Source organism: Coturnix japonica, chromosome 11 (genome assembly GCF_001577835.2).
Source record: "Coturnix japonica isolate 7356 chromosome 11, Coturnix japonica 2.1, whole genome shotgun sequence".
Taxonomy (NCBI): Eukaryota; Metazoa; Chordata; class Aves; order Galliformes; family Phasianidae; genus Coturnix; species Coturnix japonica.
In genome coordinates, this window is record NC_029526.1 from 13,947,343 (window position 1) to 13,963,503 (window position 16,161).

The following is a 16,161-nucleotide window of genomic DNA, read 5'->3' on the forward strand; positions in this document are numbered from 1 at the left end:
GCCCTGCTGTGCTGGGTCTGCTGTAACTCCATCACTAATGTGACCTCTCTCAGTGACTCTGTTTGTTTGCTCTTGCAAACTATTTCTATATAGACTATTTCTATATCAGACTTTTGATTATCATGTATGCCTGATTTTCTGTGTGCTTCCTTAATGAATTTAATTGTGGTGAAAATTATGTGACTTTTGTGTGGGTGGAGATACACGAGAGGAAAAGTTACAGAAAAGAGATGCAAAGAGTATTTTTTGCTGATGTAGTGCTCATAGGGTCTATTTGAACTATGGTTAAGAAACTCTCCAAGGTAAGGTGAGGGAAATTGTGGCTGTGTTTTAGGAAGCACCAGCAAAAGGGAACAAGCAGACTCTGTGAAAGGAGGAAATTCTTTGTATTCTGGGCACACAGATGCTACCATTAACTTCATGATGGCAGTGCTAGGGAAAGGGAAAGGAATAGAGTTCACATAATAAAAATCTAGTTGAGAAAACAAACTAATCCTCCAATCCCGTGTACAACTTACGTCTTTACTGATCCTAAACTGAGGCACAGTGTACCAAAGGGGATTTTAGGGAAGACTCTGTTGCTGTTAGAAAAGTGGGCTGGGATAAACTGATACTTTTCTTCTCTAACACTGATGGTTCAGTGAAAGCCGTTTCATGTTAGTGGTGACAGAAGAAAGGCAGGCAAGTGTCATTTCTCGTGTGAGTGATGTAGAGATGTTTCCTGGCTGACTCCCTGAAGACACCTAATTACCTTTATTTTTCAATTATTCCATCCTCTTTTGGGAAGATAGTAACATTTTATTTGATAAAAAATGACTTATTTAGGGAAGAATGCAACTCTCTTTCAACTGTTCTTGAAAGAAACAGTAGAAAACATCCTTTGCAAATTATTTCTCTCATTCAAGATGTTTTGTCTATTGCATAAAATTTACAGAGGTTGAATGAAGTTCATGCTAATAGCAAGGCAGAACTTACAGCCTATGGTTGTATGACCCTCTGTTTCACAGGTACAGCTGCTGCTGGCACTGAATTCACAAGAGAAATTCATTCAGGCTGCAACTGCTTCTTTTGATGGTCATATAAAGCTAAGGTATGCATTGTGTGGGTATCTGCCAAGAGAATTTGTAAGTCCCGGCTACAGAAGTTGTTCTTTTTCAAGTCTTATGCTTATCTGAGGAAGTTGTTGTTGTTATTACTATCACAATCATCACTAACTTTAGCATTATTAGCTTTTGTTGATAAGCTGCAACTGCTTCTTCACTGCCATGTGATCTTAAGGAATCACCGCCTCTCTCTGAATTCCCAGTCTTTTCAATTATTATTACTATGTTTCTAAAGACAACATCTCCAGTAACTAAGAGGTATTTCTTGATTTGCCTTAATAGATACATACTTCTTTTTACAGGAATAATTTTCCCTAAGGTCTATGAGTCCAATAATTTGACCACAAAGGAGAGGTTGGATGGTATTATTTCCAGATGCACATAACCCTTTTTTGCACTGTTCAGTACATGTCTGTGCTTTCAGAGATCTTAGTTCACAAAGGTACTTGGCTACTCTCCTAGCTTTAGGCAGTTGAACAGTTCTGTTGTCTTTACAGGGGTAAGTGCTGTGTTTTGAGTTGAGTGCATGAAGAGACAGAGAACTTGCTGAAGGCAAAAGGTTATCTCAGCCTTCGTATAGAAGCTTGGTAGTATTTGTAAGTACAAAGTCTTTTTGCCCAAATAAGTTTTGTGTAGGAAAGTTCAGTGATTTCCATATCTAGACTGTAAGCCTGAAAGTGCTTGTACAGCCATTGAATCCACTGAAGCCATCGATTAATTGCCCTTTAAAAATGATTACTTAGCATGAAGATTTGCAGGGTGGGCATGCTGGAGCCCCACTTCTATTCTGCTGTTTGACATCAGCATGGGCTGACTATGGAAGCAGTATTCACACTTCAGCACAGAATATGGAGGGTTTTGGGGTGCAAGGGGTCAGGACACTGAGCTATGGTGTGATGGCTCTGGAAAGCTGGGAAGGAAGGTAAATATCCTGGCAAAGAAAGAAAGTCAAGGCCTTCAGTGCTTATATCTTGCATTCAAAATACAGAATCAGCATTAATGCAGACATAGATCCCCAGTCATTTTGCACCTCAGTGAGTGCAGACGAGAGTTAAGACAGCACAATGCTGTGCCAAAACATGAGCTCGTGTATCCTCCAACTTGAGAGCCAATGTTTTAACTGCTGTCACATCAGCGGTCACCTAAATCATGCTGTAAATACTAGTCAGTGAGGAAAACCAGAATTCTCCAAGGAAATCTTTATGAAGACAGTAGGGCAGAGCTGACTTATGGGCCACCATGCTAATAAAAGCATGAGCAGCAAATGGCAGAGGTTTGAGAATAGCCTGAGCTTTGTGCATGCACATTGCGGTGGAGGGATGGGTGGATGAGTGCTCACAGTGCAGTGAATGACAACCAGACCTCGGGGTAATGTTCCTTTAAGAAAGTGACCTCATCTCTAATGTAAACTGCATATAGACATATGTAAACATTTTTACTGGCTGTAAAAATTTATAGTCAATAGATTTACCACAGAGGAAAACCACAGAGGAAAAACGGAATGGAAATGTGCTGTGTCCCATGCTAGGTCTGCACACTGAGTTTCCACCTCACTGTGTCTGAAGTAGGGCTGTCTGCAAATACATGCATCCTGTGGGCTGGTTGTGATCTCAGACCAGTTAGGGGGGGTTGTTACAGAGATAAACATGCCTGAACTGCAGTTCATGCCTTATAGCGGGGTGAATTACAACACCCTTTTCTTCTTTAAACAACTTTCAGAGTACAGCATGGTAGCTGTCAGATCTCTCAAATACAGTGAATCATTTGCATGTGTGTTTGTGGTTTGCTTTGGGTATGGAAGGGATGCTTCCTGCCTTAATCAATGTTAATGGAGCCGTGCTGAGAGCTCCCCACAGGTGTGCCATGTGTCATTGCTTAACAGGCTGCCCTCAATGGCAGCACCACCTGTGCCATCCCACCCCGAGATTCCCCATCACACCCAACTCCTCAGAAATCACAGCCAAAGTTTTCACACAGGACTTTTCCTGTAAATCAAGCAGTTTGTTTTTTCTTCTTCTTCCTTTCTTTTCTTTTTCTTTATAACATCCCTGGGGAAATGCTCTGTAAGGACACACAGAACATATAGCGGTGAATTTCTTCCCGAAGCCAAGTGCTTGCTGCATCATGTCCATTCCCACTGCTGTCAATCATTACCCAGCCAGCATATTATGCAGAAGGTGGAGCTGTCAGGCAGAAGGAATAAAAGGTAAGAAAAGCCAGAAGGCTCCTGCTCATTGCAGATGCCAAGGGTGAGTGAGATTATGTCAAACCTTCACAGTCCCCTCTCCCCGCCCCACCCCTCACCCTGCCCCTATATAAGTGGGCTGCAGACAGCAGCACCTGCTCTGCCTTCCTGCCTGGTGCCTGGGTGATGGATGCTCTCCCCAGCAGCCCCTTGGGATGGCTCTGTGTGGCCATCCTTGTGCTTTTTGGGCTCTGCTTGGCCAAGAGGAGTTACAGAGCCCACGTGCTGCTCCGAAGTGTGCTGGCTGCCTTGTTCGGACTGCTGTGTGTGGCTGTGTTGGGCATGTGTTGGGGGCTCGTAGTGTTCTGCAGCATATGGCTCAGCTGCTCAGCGTACCTGGATGCAGGGCCACTGCCTGTGGGTGACAAAGCTGTGCTCATCACAGGTAAGGAACCTGAGGCACAAAGATGGGCTCTGCATGGAACTGTGCTGGAAAAGTTTCTGTTCTTTAGGCTGGAGTTCTCTAAATGCATGTTTCTGGTGCTGTTCTCTTCTTGTTTTACTTGCTTTTCCAGAGATGTTTTCTTTTTCTTTTTTCCTTTTTTAGAACTTAAGTAGAGAAGCATCTTAATAGATGCCATTATTTTAAGAGTTTCATTTAATCCTTAGAAGTAGCTTTTAAGATATGCTTGTGAAAACAACTGGTTGGGGGGGAAAAAAAGCCCATGAGAATACTTACAGTGGGTTAATTGTTCAGGAGAGACATTAATTTCTGGGAGCCCTCAGAACGCTCCACTCGTGCTTTACTTCTGTTTGTTTCAATTTGCTGCTCTGGCTGCTGAGGTACTGCTGTCTTCTGATGTGCTGCATACTCTGTGCCGACAATTCAAGGCACTGCTTTGGTGCTGTCTCTATGAAATAAAGTATGTTTGGGAGTGAGTGATTTGCCCCGCTGGCCGGGGAGTTCAGAGGTAATGAACTCTGAGACTCCTTTGGTTTTCAGGGATGGCGTTTTTGTAGTTTTGTGGCTCTGCTTTTGTTTCTTCTGAGACTTTTGGTGTTGCTGTCTGTGTTAATCAGGCTTCTGAACTGGAATGCCCACCTACTCATTCTTCCTGTTTTTCCCTATGGAAAGCTGAGTCAAGTTGCGTTGGATGATTGAGCTATTTATTGCAGCATTTCATTCTGCTTTATAGGGACCTCCTGGAGGTGATTTAGAGCTGCCTGACAGCACTGCTGTGGGGATTAAATACAGAGCCCAGTGAGTACAGGGCAAGCGAGATCTCTTTTTGTAGCCAGGGTGAGGAGGGGCCCTGGGCATGGGCTGTGCTTTCTTTGTACCTGTGCTACAACTGTCCCAAACAAATACAAGTTCAGACACCTCTGGTAGCTGATGCAGCTGTGGAAGCTCTTCTGGGTCTCTTTGAATTCAGACGGTACGCAATCTGACCCTCCTTAAACAAAGTGATTTACTCAGTGTGGTTCTCAGCTGCCTTGTCTGCAGCACTTACTCCCCCACCCCTGTGAGACAGAACAGAGGTGCTCAGTGCCCTTAACTCAGTTTTGGGGTCCTTTTCTCCAGTTTAGAAGAGACCTGAGGCAAGCTTTTAATAGGAAATTATTTCTCTGCACCTTCCAGCCCTGTGTGGAGTGTTGCAGCTGCCCCATATTGCCCATGGCTGCCTTTGGCTAGGGCACACAGTGACCTCAGTGCTTCTCTCTGGGCTTTCAGATGTGGTTCTGGTCATCGTGTGCTGCTGCTGTCTGTAATTCACACCAGTAACTTGACAGCTCTGTTGTCCAAATGCTCTTTCACACAAGCAGGTGTGTGAGCAGTCTGGAACACAGATGAAACATTTCCATTAACCCTCATGTTGGGACTGAGTGTTTTGTTGTCCTCAGCGGTGGCCCCAGGCACAACTGGGTTTGATAGACCAAACCGAAAAAAAAGAGCTGTCATGAAGATGCAGGGTAGCAGGATTGTGGAATTCTTGCCTTGATTATTGTGTGTTGAGTGGGATGAATTTCTCCAGCTCAGTTGGTCTTTCTATTCCTAGTGTGTGCCCTGTGTTCCTGATGCTCAGGGTGAATTGAAGTTCTTAGTAATGACTCGGTTGCTATCTGTACTGACTCCCTCTCTTAAAACAAGTTTTCCAGCGATTCACAGATGGCTGTTTTGTTTGTGGGGGAAGGTCTCTAATTCCTCTGCCCCCTCCTCAGTTCAAGCTGTGTTGCAGCTTCATGTTTGTGTCCCTACTGGAGAGGACGGAGGAGTTGGGATTTGAGCCAGAAATCTCTTTCTCAGTAGAAGAGAGAAAGACAGAGTACTCCCACCCCCAACTTTACCCAGAAATCCATCATGTCACTGGGGTATCTGCAGGCCTCATCATGTTTCCTATGGATTTCCAGGAATGTAGGTTTGTTCATCTCCTCCAGACCAGTGCTGTGAGAAATGAAATGTGATGGATGTCATGGTCTGGTACATTGTCAACAAATGGCAGATTTCAAGAATACCAGAAAGCATTTGTTAGAGAAGGGATTAAACAGAGCATGAGTAATTTGTTTCAACATCTTGTGCTGATTGATCCAGGCACTGAGTACACGTTTCTTTTAAATCACCTGGAATTAATTTCTTTTCCATCTTTCAGTACTAAAGTCTCATATAGAAGATAAAGCCCAGAAATAGAGATCTAGCACGAGTTAAGATGAGTCTCTTTGGCAGTCAAGCTCTGTTGACTGAGGGTTTTGGGTGCAGGAGCTGGCCCATTATCAATGGTTGTAATACCTGCCTTTTTGTGCTGGAATCACAGGTTAACCCTCATACCTTTCTGGTAAGGTTACACAGTGAGACTTGCACTCCTTTGCATATACGGAAATGGCAAAAAGCCACCTGAAGTCCCATCCCTTTTCTTCAAGTGTGGGTTTTCACCCATGCTGAAAATGGGTTTGGAAGCAGAGCTTACTTGGTGAGAGGATCTGTACGAGCCTGGTTGTTCCTGTGCACTTACATTAGTGGTGCCTCACGCATTTGGCAGTTTGTTGCTTTATATGTAAATGTTATTACAGTACAAGGTTTGGGAATAAGTTTGATGCTAGAGAGAAGAGAGGATAAAAAGAAATTCTGATGCAAGTTTGCACAAATCAAATAGCTGGTGTAGCTTGGTTGAGCCTGAAAATGCCTTTTTGGAGTTTTCTTAGTGCTGGAAAGCACTGAGTCCTTTTGCAGCTAAAGACAAAGTTGCTTTGCTTTAGCTTGGTGGTAATCTGTGGCCAAAAGTGTTCATCAGAATGATCTGGGTGGTGGATACTTGAATAAAACAACACAACTTCCTTGAGTGAAGAAATGTAACTCATTTTATTTGAATTGCAGTGCCCTAAAATGCTTTGTCCTGTTGAGATTTCACATTAAATTCTGGATTTTCATTTTTTCCTAGATACTTTCTTATTGGGGTTTTGAGTGTTTGTGTTAAGTCAACTTGTGGTTTTAGTTCTTCTGTATGAATGGAATGAATCTCGGGATCTCTGTGGGACAGTGTAAGCTGTTACCCTCAGCTCTGAGTGAGGGGGGGATGGTGTTTACTGGTGTTTACTGAACATACAAAGAACTGGCTTGTCACTGAAACCTCCCTTCCTGCTCTATGTTTTAGTTATCTTCTTTCATCTTTCCTTTGGTTACATCTGTGCGTTTTCAACGACCTCTGCCTCCCTCTGTGTTAGTGATGATGATGACTTAGAGACACTTCAAGTTTATCTGTCCTTGGATTCTTTCAGGAAGCGACACTGGGATTGGACACGCACTGGCCAAATACCTGGATAACTTGGGGTTCATTGTGTTTGCTGGAGTTTTGAATAAGGATGGCCCTGGAGCTGAGGAACTGAGGCGGACCTGTTCCCAGAGGCTGTCTCTCCTGCAGCTGGACATAACCAATCCCACCCAGGTCAAGGAAGCCTACCTGCAAGTCTCAGAGAAAGTGCAAAACACAGGTACTGCTTTTGTGGCATTCTATGGGATACTAGTCTATTTATTTAGAGGCACCTCTTACCTGTTGACTTCATTGTCTCTTATGTACATAGGTTATTTCCACCCCAAAGTGTGTGGGCAGCCGGAGCTTATGTATTTTTGTTTTCTCCTCTTCCCAGGGCTCTGGGGAGTTGTGAACAACGCAGGCATCCTGGGCTTCCCTGCTGACGGTGAGCTGCTGCCCATGAGTATGTACAGGAAGTGCATGGAGGTGAACTTCTTTGGGGCCGTGGAGGTGTCCAAGACCTTCCTGCCTCTACTGAGGAAATCCCAGGGGAGGCTCGTGAACATGTCCAGTATGACAGGTGAGCCGAGTGAGAGCACCAAGAGAAGGACTGGTACAACAGGAAAAGCAATTCACCTCCTTGGCATAAATGCTAAGGGAAATGTTGGTTGGTCTCGATTGTAGGCATGCCCAGGGAATTAGTATTTAAGTAAGCAGTGCAGGCTTCTGTTGTTGAATAGGCTGTTTTCAGAAATCAGCTCTTGAAGAAGAGTTCAGTATAACTAAAGATACACTGCTACATAGAACTGTACAATTCTGACCTTCTGTTGTAGTTGCTGTGAGGGGTAGTTCTGATTTCCTTCTAGGAAGATGAGCAATAAAACACAGAGTTTTCTAGAGCACATTACAGTAGAATTCTGCCAACACCTTTGTTTGTGCACCCTTCAACCACACCATGGCGATGCACAAAGGTTTTCTGACTTAAGCTAGAACAGGCATTCTTCCACTTAGGCTGGTTACAGCCAAAGGCTCAACTGGACTAGTTTATTTAATACACTGGGTTAAAATTAAAGTAGAAATATATTTTGGGTAAGTTCATGACATTTGCCACATGCATTAATGTGGATATGCATATATGCCCTTATAACATAACCTTCTATTCTAGGATGACAGCTGAGTCTAAGATGGGAGTGGGAGTAATATCGCTATCTGATAGCCAACAGCTGAGGAGCATGAATGCTCTTTTGAAAATGAGACCTGCTAGAAGCAGGATGTCATGATGCTGGAAGGTATCCTTGCAAGACCTCTTTGGGGTTTGCCATATCCGGATTTTTCTTTTTCCTTTGCCCTGTCTGCTTGGGTTCCCACCTCTGTGCAGTTTGTGTCCACTTGAATCCTGCTTTATTGCCAAGGTGTTACCGTGAGCTTCTGGCATACCTCAAGGATGTGGCATCAGCCTGGCTGTTGTATTGTCATCTTCTGTCTTTATTTCAATTCCAGGAATGTTTTTGTACCTCCGAATGTGTATTAATGTCTCATTGCTAGCAATTAAGTCCTGATTTTTTTTTTTTAATTTTTTATTAATGACGGACCATTGCCCTTTCAAGCCCAGAAGCAGAGGACAGCTCTATTTTCTGAGTGCCCAAGTGAAGCTTGTATTTTAGGTATTTTGTGGCAGATGTCTTGATTCTTGGCGTGAGTACCCAAGCTGTCTTGCAGGGATAAACAGAGCTTCCCTGTGCTGAATAATTTGCTGTTAAAGGAGTTAATAATGACCTTGCTTAAACTATAGATGTTCACAGATGTTCTGTTTTGGGTAAGTAGCTTCCTCTTAACATGGGGTCTGAGGGTCCTTTGGTAAAACATTAGCAGAAAAGTTAGTGAGGTCTGATTGTGCTTAGCCTATTCCTGCCTGCAGAGAGCTACATTAACTGGATTTGAGGTTACCCTGACCTCAGAGGGAGAGCATATGTGATTCAATTGGCTCAAACCAATTGAGACTCATGTTTTCTCAGATGCATACAGGAGAAAAATTAACATATGACTGGCCTGACTTCTTCAAAGAATTGATTCTGCATCCGGAGCTCCTGTGATATCCTGGTCGTCACAGTAAAACAAAAACCTCAACAAATGACACCAGTGAGTGATTAAGAAGTCCACCCACTTTCAAATGTTTTCTTTTAAAAGCTTCAAATACACTGAGACAGCAATGTTCTGTCTGAAATGGAGGCTGTCCCAGAGGTTGTGCTGGGCTGCCCATGCAAGCAGGAGTGGTTTGCCTGTGGAGGAGAAGGGATGTGTGTGTTTTTGTAAAGCTGGAGTTGAGATCACCTGCTCTGTTGTAACTTTAGTTTATAATAGGAGTTTGAGATTAGTTCTAGTGACAACAGGAATAGCAGTATTAATCTATCCTTTCACTTTTTATACAAAGTAAAGCATTATCTGTGTTTTGGAAACCAGCAGTTGTATTGCATTTGAGGGTAAAGAGTGCTGCAAATTAAACTTCATGTTTTCTGCCTCAGATGATATCTTACAAGGAGTTACTGAGCATAAATGCTATAAGCAACTGCTAATTTACAGTTCACACTTTTTTTAACCTCCAGGAAGAAATGATTCCCTCACCGACTTGTCTTTAACCTCAGAGAGAGCCACGTAATTCTGGTTGTGCTATAATCTTCCTTCTAAATCACTGAAATAAAGGCTGGAAAGAGCCAGTGTTAAGCTTTATCATGTTTATATTGCTCCTGCAGGAGGCATTCCACTACCGAGGTATGCTGCATATGGAGCATCAAAGGCAGCTCTGTCCATGTTTTCTGGAGTAATGAGGCAGGAGCTTTCCAAATGGGGAATCAAAGTTGCTGCAATTCATCCATCAGGCTTCAGAACAGGTTGGTGTTTGACACTTTAGATAGTTCCTGCCTCTTTTTTCCTGCAGTTCCATGTCCTTGAGGGGAGCTCTTGAACGAGTCTGAGCACTTTCCTATTCCTCATGTTGATTACAGAAATTAAGATGTATGTTTTTTGACTGCTGCTCCCCTCCAGGTCTCACATCTCTGCCGTGTGAGCCAGGGCAGAGAGCTGTACTCTTTGCTTTGGCAGTGTTTGCACAGAGTTCTCCATTAAAGGATACTGTGATCTTGTTATACCTTTCAGGTGATGGGACATGGTTTGTCTTCAGAATCATTCTGCATCTTCCCTCTGTTCTTGTTGGGGGAGGGGGCAGTAGCTTTTTCCCTTGAATGCTTTCCCTCCTATGTGCTGGGCTCTGCCAGCATCCCCAGGTTTCTACCTTCAGGAATCTGCTGTGCTATTTCCAGACTCCTGGATGGGAACATCACCTGTCAAGACAAGTCCCAGTATTGGAGCTGTAAACATTTCTTTAAAGATACGTCTTCATTTGCAAGCAATGCATTGGAAAGCAACTGCTTTCATTCTTACATAAGATGAATTTTTTTTTTCCATCTGTCTAATACAAGTTTCATTCTTCGTGAAACAGCTTATTAAAATACCAGTGTCACTCATGAGAGAGGCACTGGGCCAACCCAGTTTAATCTTGCCCATCTTACTTTGCCTATCTCTCTCTTCTTTCAATGAAATCTCCTTTTAATAAATACTAATTAGAAATACCTGTTTTTTAAGAAAGAGTTTTTACAAAACAGAATGATATGGGAGGAAAATGATACCCTTTTGAGTAGAGCTGGTAACAGAACGGTGTATTAACACCATGCAGTTGTAACTAACCAGGTGTTTTGCTCTTCCTTTGTGCAGTTCAGAACAACTGTGACTCCAGGCTCAGTGGCAGGGAAGGGCTTATTGCCTACAGATCATGATTTAATTTCTTTATGATCAACCCCAAACTCACTTTCAACCATGGTGTTGCTGCTGCAGGTATCCAAGGCACATCGGAGCTATGGGTGAAACAGGAGAAAGAGCTGGTGGAGCACCTCTCAGTGGACGTACAGCAGGACTATGGCAGGGACTACCTGCTGGGGCTGAAAAGCTACCTGCTGCGCATCCCTTCGCACTGCGATGCCGACCTCACGCCAGTGCTGAACTCCATCCTGCATGCATTGCTCTCCAAACGACCACGTGGCTTGTATACTCCTGGCAAAGGGGCTTACGTGATGCTCTGCATCTTCTGCTACTTCCCAGTCTGGTTCTATGACTTCTTAGTTAGTAAGTCGTTGGGACCTCAGTCCATCCCACAGGCGCTGAGGACATCGGAAGCTGAGAACGAGGACCTCTAAGGTATCCACTGGCATTTATCAGATTTGTGATCACTGTGGGAAGAACTCTGTTTTAGGGCACTGCTAATTATTGTACTGTCTCTGGTATATCAAGTCTGAGTTGCCTTGTGAGTGGAGTGAAATCTCTGCATTAAGAGTAGTGTTCAGGAAAAGTGGTGGGTAAACAAGTAGAAGGCACAGGTTTGGTCTTTCTGGAGTAACTGTTTGTCTTTAGTGTAAGTTATCACATGAGGCTATATAGCCCCGTCTGCTTCAACAACCACTACCAACACATTGGCAGATATCGAACCTGTTTTTTAATCAATCTTTTAGTTAACAACCTTTCTAAACATTAGAAAAAGCTGTGTACTCCCACCACTAGAAGGACTTATAAATGTTTAATGTGCATCCTTTTCACTGCAGCTTCCGTATTCCTTTAAATATGGTTCTCTTTGTCAAACCTGAGAAATGATTGACTTTTTTTCCCCCCAAATTCTGTGAAGTATTGTGTTGTTCAGTCTGCAGAGGATACATTATAAACATCACAAACAGTATGAGGAGGAAAATGAACAAAGACAGATGAAGATCTTCATCAAGGTGCCAACCATCTCCTTCCTGCAGTGTATTACTAAGAACAGGGATCCTGGCTGCTAATTTCATGTCACTGTTCGGCCTGTGTTTGCTTTTCCTGCTTTATCTGTAATAATGAGTAAATTGATCTTGCTTCTCTCTAGACGATACTTTATTCAGTTTTGTCATTAATGAAGAATTCATGATTTTGTTCACTTTCTTTTTCTGAATCCTTGCCTGTTTTCCCTGTTTTCGTAGAGGTTGCATTCATCCCACGAGTCTTGTGCTTTTGGTCACTCCTCCTGAATCCATTTGTAGTTGCCCTCCTGTGTGTTCTTTAGAACCCTTTCCAATACCTGAAGTTGAACAGTACTGATTTCCTACCTCATTCCCTTTTTAGCATCACCTGATTTTTTTAAGAATGTGATGTTCTGGAATAAGTCCTATCCCTTGAGTCCCTTGGTGTTGCCATTTGTATCTTGCCTTGCTTCCCTTCATGTGATGAAGAGGGTAAGCTGTTATTTTCTGGGCTTTCAACATAGGTGCGTTTTTCCTGTCCTGACATTCTCATCTTTTGTCGTAATACTACTTGCATTACATAGTCCTGATCAAAATTCAGTTAAATTTGTGTTTGTAATACTTCTGTCTCCTTTCTGTACCCCATACAGCAATACCAGACTCTATATGTGCCTGGAGGATGCTCTGCAGACTTGTCTCGCTATTTCAGTTTGAATCCTGGTTTGGAAATCCTCCTTTCCTCTACAACCTGTTGTTATTATTGCTTTTATCTATGGTGGCTTCGCTCCTTGTGGGTTTATATCAGTATCAGTCTCACTTGTAGATGTTTTTTGTGCCATCCTTTCAGGAAAATATGACTACAAATGTTTCTCTCTCAGGAAGTCTGTGACTGTTTCAGTCTCTCTATCAATTTCTACCTTTTATTTACTTCACAAAACTTTTTGATCTGCCTGTAAAAAATGTATAATAAAATGAATTGCTCTGACTCTTTTTGTCCCGTCTTGACTTTGTACACTACTAGGGACCAATGCTACAACCAGAAAGGCTGAATCCTGGCTGCCATCAGAGTGAGGGAACTACCTAACATCTCATCTCAATCCTGGATGGAGGTGTTGGTTTTTCACTTTGCATCTGGTTGAACTGTAACTTGGGTTGGCTGGAGTTTGGCCCTTAGGTGCTCGCAAACATTATACAACCCAAATTCCCTTTGGCAGCCAGTGCGCTATTTTATGTGGCAATCTTCATAACAACCCTTAATCACCACTGCGCTATTTGGCAGCGGTTATAAAATGTAAATTTTTCTCTCCTTTGCTTCCCTAATAGGAGTATTACCTTGTGTATTGCAGACTGATTAAACTAGGTGTTCACCTGGAAGATTTGATTTTTATTTTTAAATTATTTTAACTTCTATTTCTCAGGAAACTTATATTTTAAATAGCTATTTTATTCATCTTCCACTAATGATAAAGACGATTTAGTCAGTCCCAAGTGATTGTGGGATCAAGGGTTGTTAGTGTTTCATTCCTATGGGGACCGTACTTTGTTTTCTAAGGATAATTCTGTTGTAACATATTACTGAATTATTCATCGTTTAACAGGTTGCAACGTTAAAGGTGATTTTCTGTTGTTAATGGCTTAACTTGAGAAGAATCCAAGCTGAAAATGGCTGGTGGCTGTGAGAACAGGAGAATAAATTAAGGGAGGTTGTAGCCAAAGTGCTTGTGTCTGTATTAGAGCTGATGCAGCTCCTGCTCTCAAGGACCAGCGTCCAGGTTTTTTCCCTTCTTTAAGGGATGAAACTGTTTTGGGAGTGGGAGGAGAGGAAGGGAAATGGAGATATGGTGGTTAATTTACTTAAATACATAACTTGAGCCTGTTTTCAAATTCAAGTCCAATGAAAAGCATCAGCAAAGTGAAGAATGTGGCTGCAGCCCAACAGTGGGACTAACAAATAATACCTCAATATGTCACTGTCTAATCAGGTGAGTAAGTATTAAAAGCCGTGTATGTATAGTTTAAAAGAGGTTATATGCAGCAGAAATCATGATTAAAAGAAAAGATTTTCTACAGCTCCCACAGGTCTAGCCTCTGCAATGAAGGTTGTGACTGAGGAGTAAATGATCTCTGTTTTCTTACCCAGCAAATCTTTGGCTCCCACTCTCCTAGTCAGCACTTAATTCTCTGCTTCACATCTTGTCTTGGTAAATGTGAGCAATTGACTTTAAGATATGTAGCCTTGGTGAAACAAAGGGTGAGTTATAAAGTCTTTATTTTATCATTTCTTTATTCTGCTTCTCTCTCTATGAGCCCCCCTGATGACAGCCATGTCTGATGTGTGCTTCTAGTCTTGCACTGCAAGCTGGGTAAGAGCAGTGAAAGCATCTTTGTGGTTATGTTATGGGAGAAAGCTGAGTGAGATTTGGTGGCCACCTGCTAAGGGACCATCTCTGCATCTCTAGAAGAATGAGGCTGACTGTATGGCCAGAAGCAAGGGAGGCAGTCAAAGTGTTGAGAATTACAGTGCTCAAATGAGGGCTCTGAAAAGGGATTTGGGGTTGGGTTAAACTGGTGTTTCATTCACCTGGAACATGGAGTTATGGATTGCTGGGGATTATTATTAGTTTGTATGGGAATGGGAATTAATCCCAAGAATGTTTTCACACTCTGTTGAGTAAGAGGGTGAGCAGATCTGCTGTTCCACATTTGGCCATCTGATGCTGGTGAAGTTTAAGCATGACTTTTGTAGTTCATACCAAAGCCATAAAAATAGCATAACATCCATCTCTATATAATAATCCTGAAGCCAAATTTTCATTAGTAGAGGCCAAACACAGGAATGAGGGGTGGGGGGAAGCTGCTTTTTCTCATTTAATGTGTGTGACCAACAGCTTAGTTATTTCTATATGGAGTGATTTAAAATATACATGACTGCTGGAATGACTTCATACCAGAAAGCAGATGTGAATGTTGGAGAAATCTCTGTTTTGTGAGTTTTCTCCCTGCTGTTCTGAGAAGAAAGGGGTTGACTTCCAAGTTCCTATGAGCGAGTGCCCTGGCATGCAGAAGGATGGTTTTAATTATAGTTAAGAAAAGTCACAAAGACTCTTGTATGCATCCTTTGTGTCAAGAGGATGCTTCCAGGGAACTCTGAGGTCTCAGTAATATAAAATAATCTAAAACCAAAAGCAGAACTAAAATGGGTGATGCTTCCCTCTTTTGAATTGGTTTACAACCAGCCATCAGCACCCATCTGTGTATGTGAGTCCTTGGGAACTTACAGCACATTTGGACCAAAAATATGAGCTTGGAAGAGCGATCGCTTCTGGGAACGTTTCTTGATTTAGCCTTTTTATGGCTGTGTTTTGCAAGTCAGCTGGATTCCCAAAATGTTGCAAGAACCAATGGAGTCATCACACTTCTAGGAATGCTCAGAAAGACTTACTTTGAAGACTGCCCAAATTTATTTGAAAGCAAAGGAGAAGAGTTCAGACAAAAGGTCTTGGCTCTTGCAAGGTGACACAGAGATTAACAGGATTTTTTCTTTTCTTTCTTTTTTTTTTTTTTTTCTTTCCCATTGCTTAGAAGTATTAGGATAAATAAATGGAAAGTAATGGCACTGCCAGGAGCCAGCCAACGCATTGAATCCTGAGCTGCTTGAGGTGTAATCATTCCTGCTGAAACTTGTCAGCAGTGCTCTCTGGTACGCAGGCACCATTGCAGGCAGCAGTATTTCAATAGCCATTGCATTCGTCATCCAACTGGAGGATTAGGGCTATTGCTATTCACGTATACAAGTGTTGTGGCAACCTTGAGGCAGTGGGCTTTTACCACTGTAAAAGCAGTAATTACTTTGGTTATTATTTATTTTTTTATTAAAGCATGCCCAAATCATAAATCAAACACTGCTGACGTTTCATGGCAGGAGACATGCTTTAAATAGGATAAATGGGTTTTGAGCGTGTTGTATAGGTCATTGTAACCTAAAGTAATGAATGTAGATTAACAGCCTTAGTGAAAGTAATTGCTGTAATACAGCCAGTCTACATATGTTTAATGCCTGGGTTATATAGGTTAAACAATCTAAGTTATATGCCTTGTTGCCTTTGGCTTTGGAAAGAGTGCTGAACTATCTCAAAATAGGGGGTGAGAAATGAAACCAAGATCAAGGGATGTGAGAAAGAAACAGCCAAAGAGAACACGAGGGCAGTAAATATAAATGGCAGAAAGTTGCACAGGAAGGAAGCATGGTGATGCTAAAAAGAAAGGTCTGAGCAGGCTCAGCTCTGCTGGCATGCCATGCTCTGGGTTGTGGT

General features: G+C 42.5%; 1 protein-coding gene across 2 annotated transcripts; it reads left to right on the forward strand.

The window, feature by feature from the left end:
- Positions 1-2,955: 2,955 nt before the first annotated feature.
- On the forward strand, positions 2,956-12,833 carry HSD17B2 (hydroxysteroid 17-beta dehydrogenase 2). 2 transcript variants are annotated; one of them, XM_015874178.2, is made up of 5 exons: positions 2,956-3,309; positions 7,060-7,272; positions 7,429-7,614; positions 9,785-9,922; positions 10,923-12,833. In XM_015874178.2, exons 1-5 carry the CDS (start codon positions 3,228-3,230, stop codon positions 11,279-11,281), a joined length of 978 nt encoding a protein of 325 aa, XP_015729664.1. In that variant the 5' UTR covers positions 2,956-3,227; the 3' UTR covers positions 11,282-12,833. The 2 variants fall into 2 exon arrangements, with proteins under 2 accessions (XP_015729664.1, XP_015729663.1); XM_015874177.2 differs by lacking the exon at positions 2,956-3,309 and adding an exon at positions 3,420-3,733.
- Positions 12,834-16,161: the final 3,328 nt, after the last annotated feature.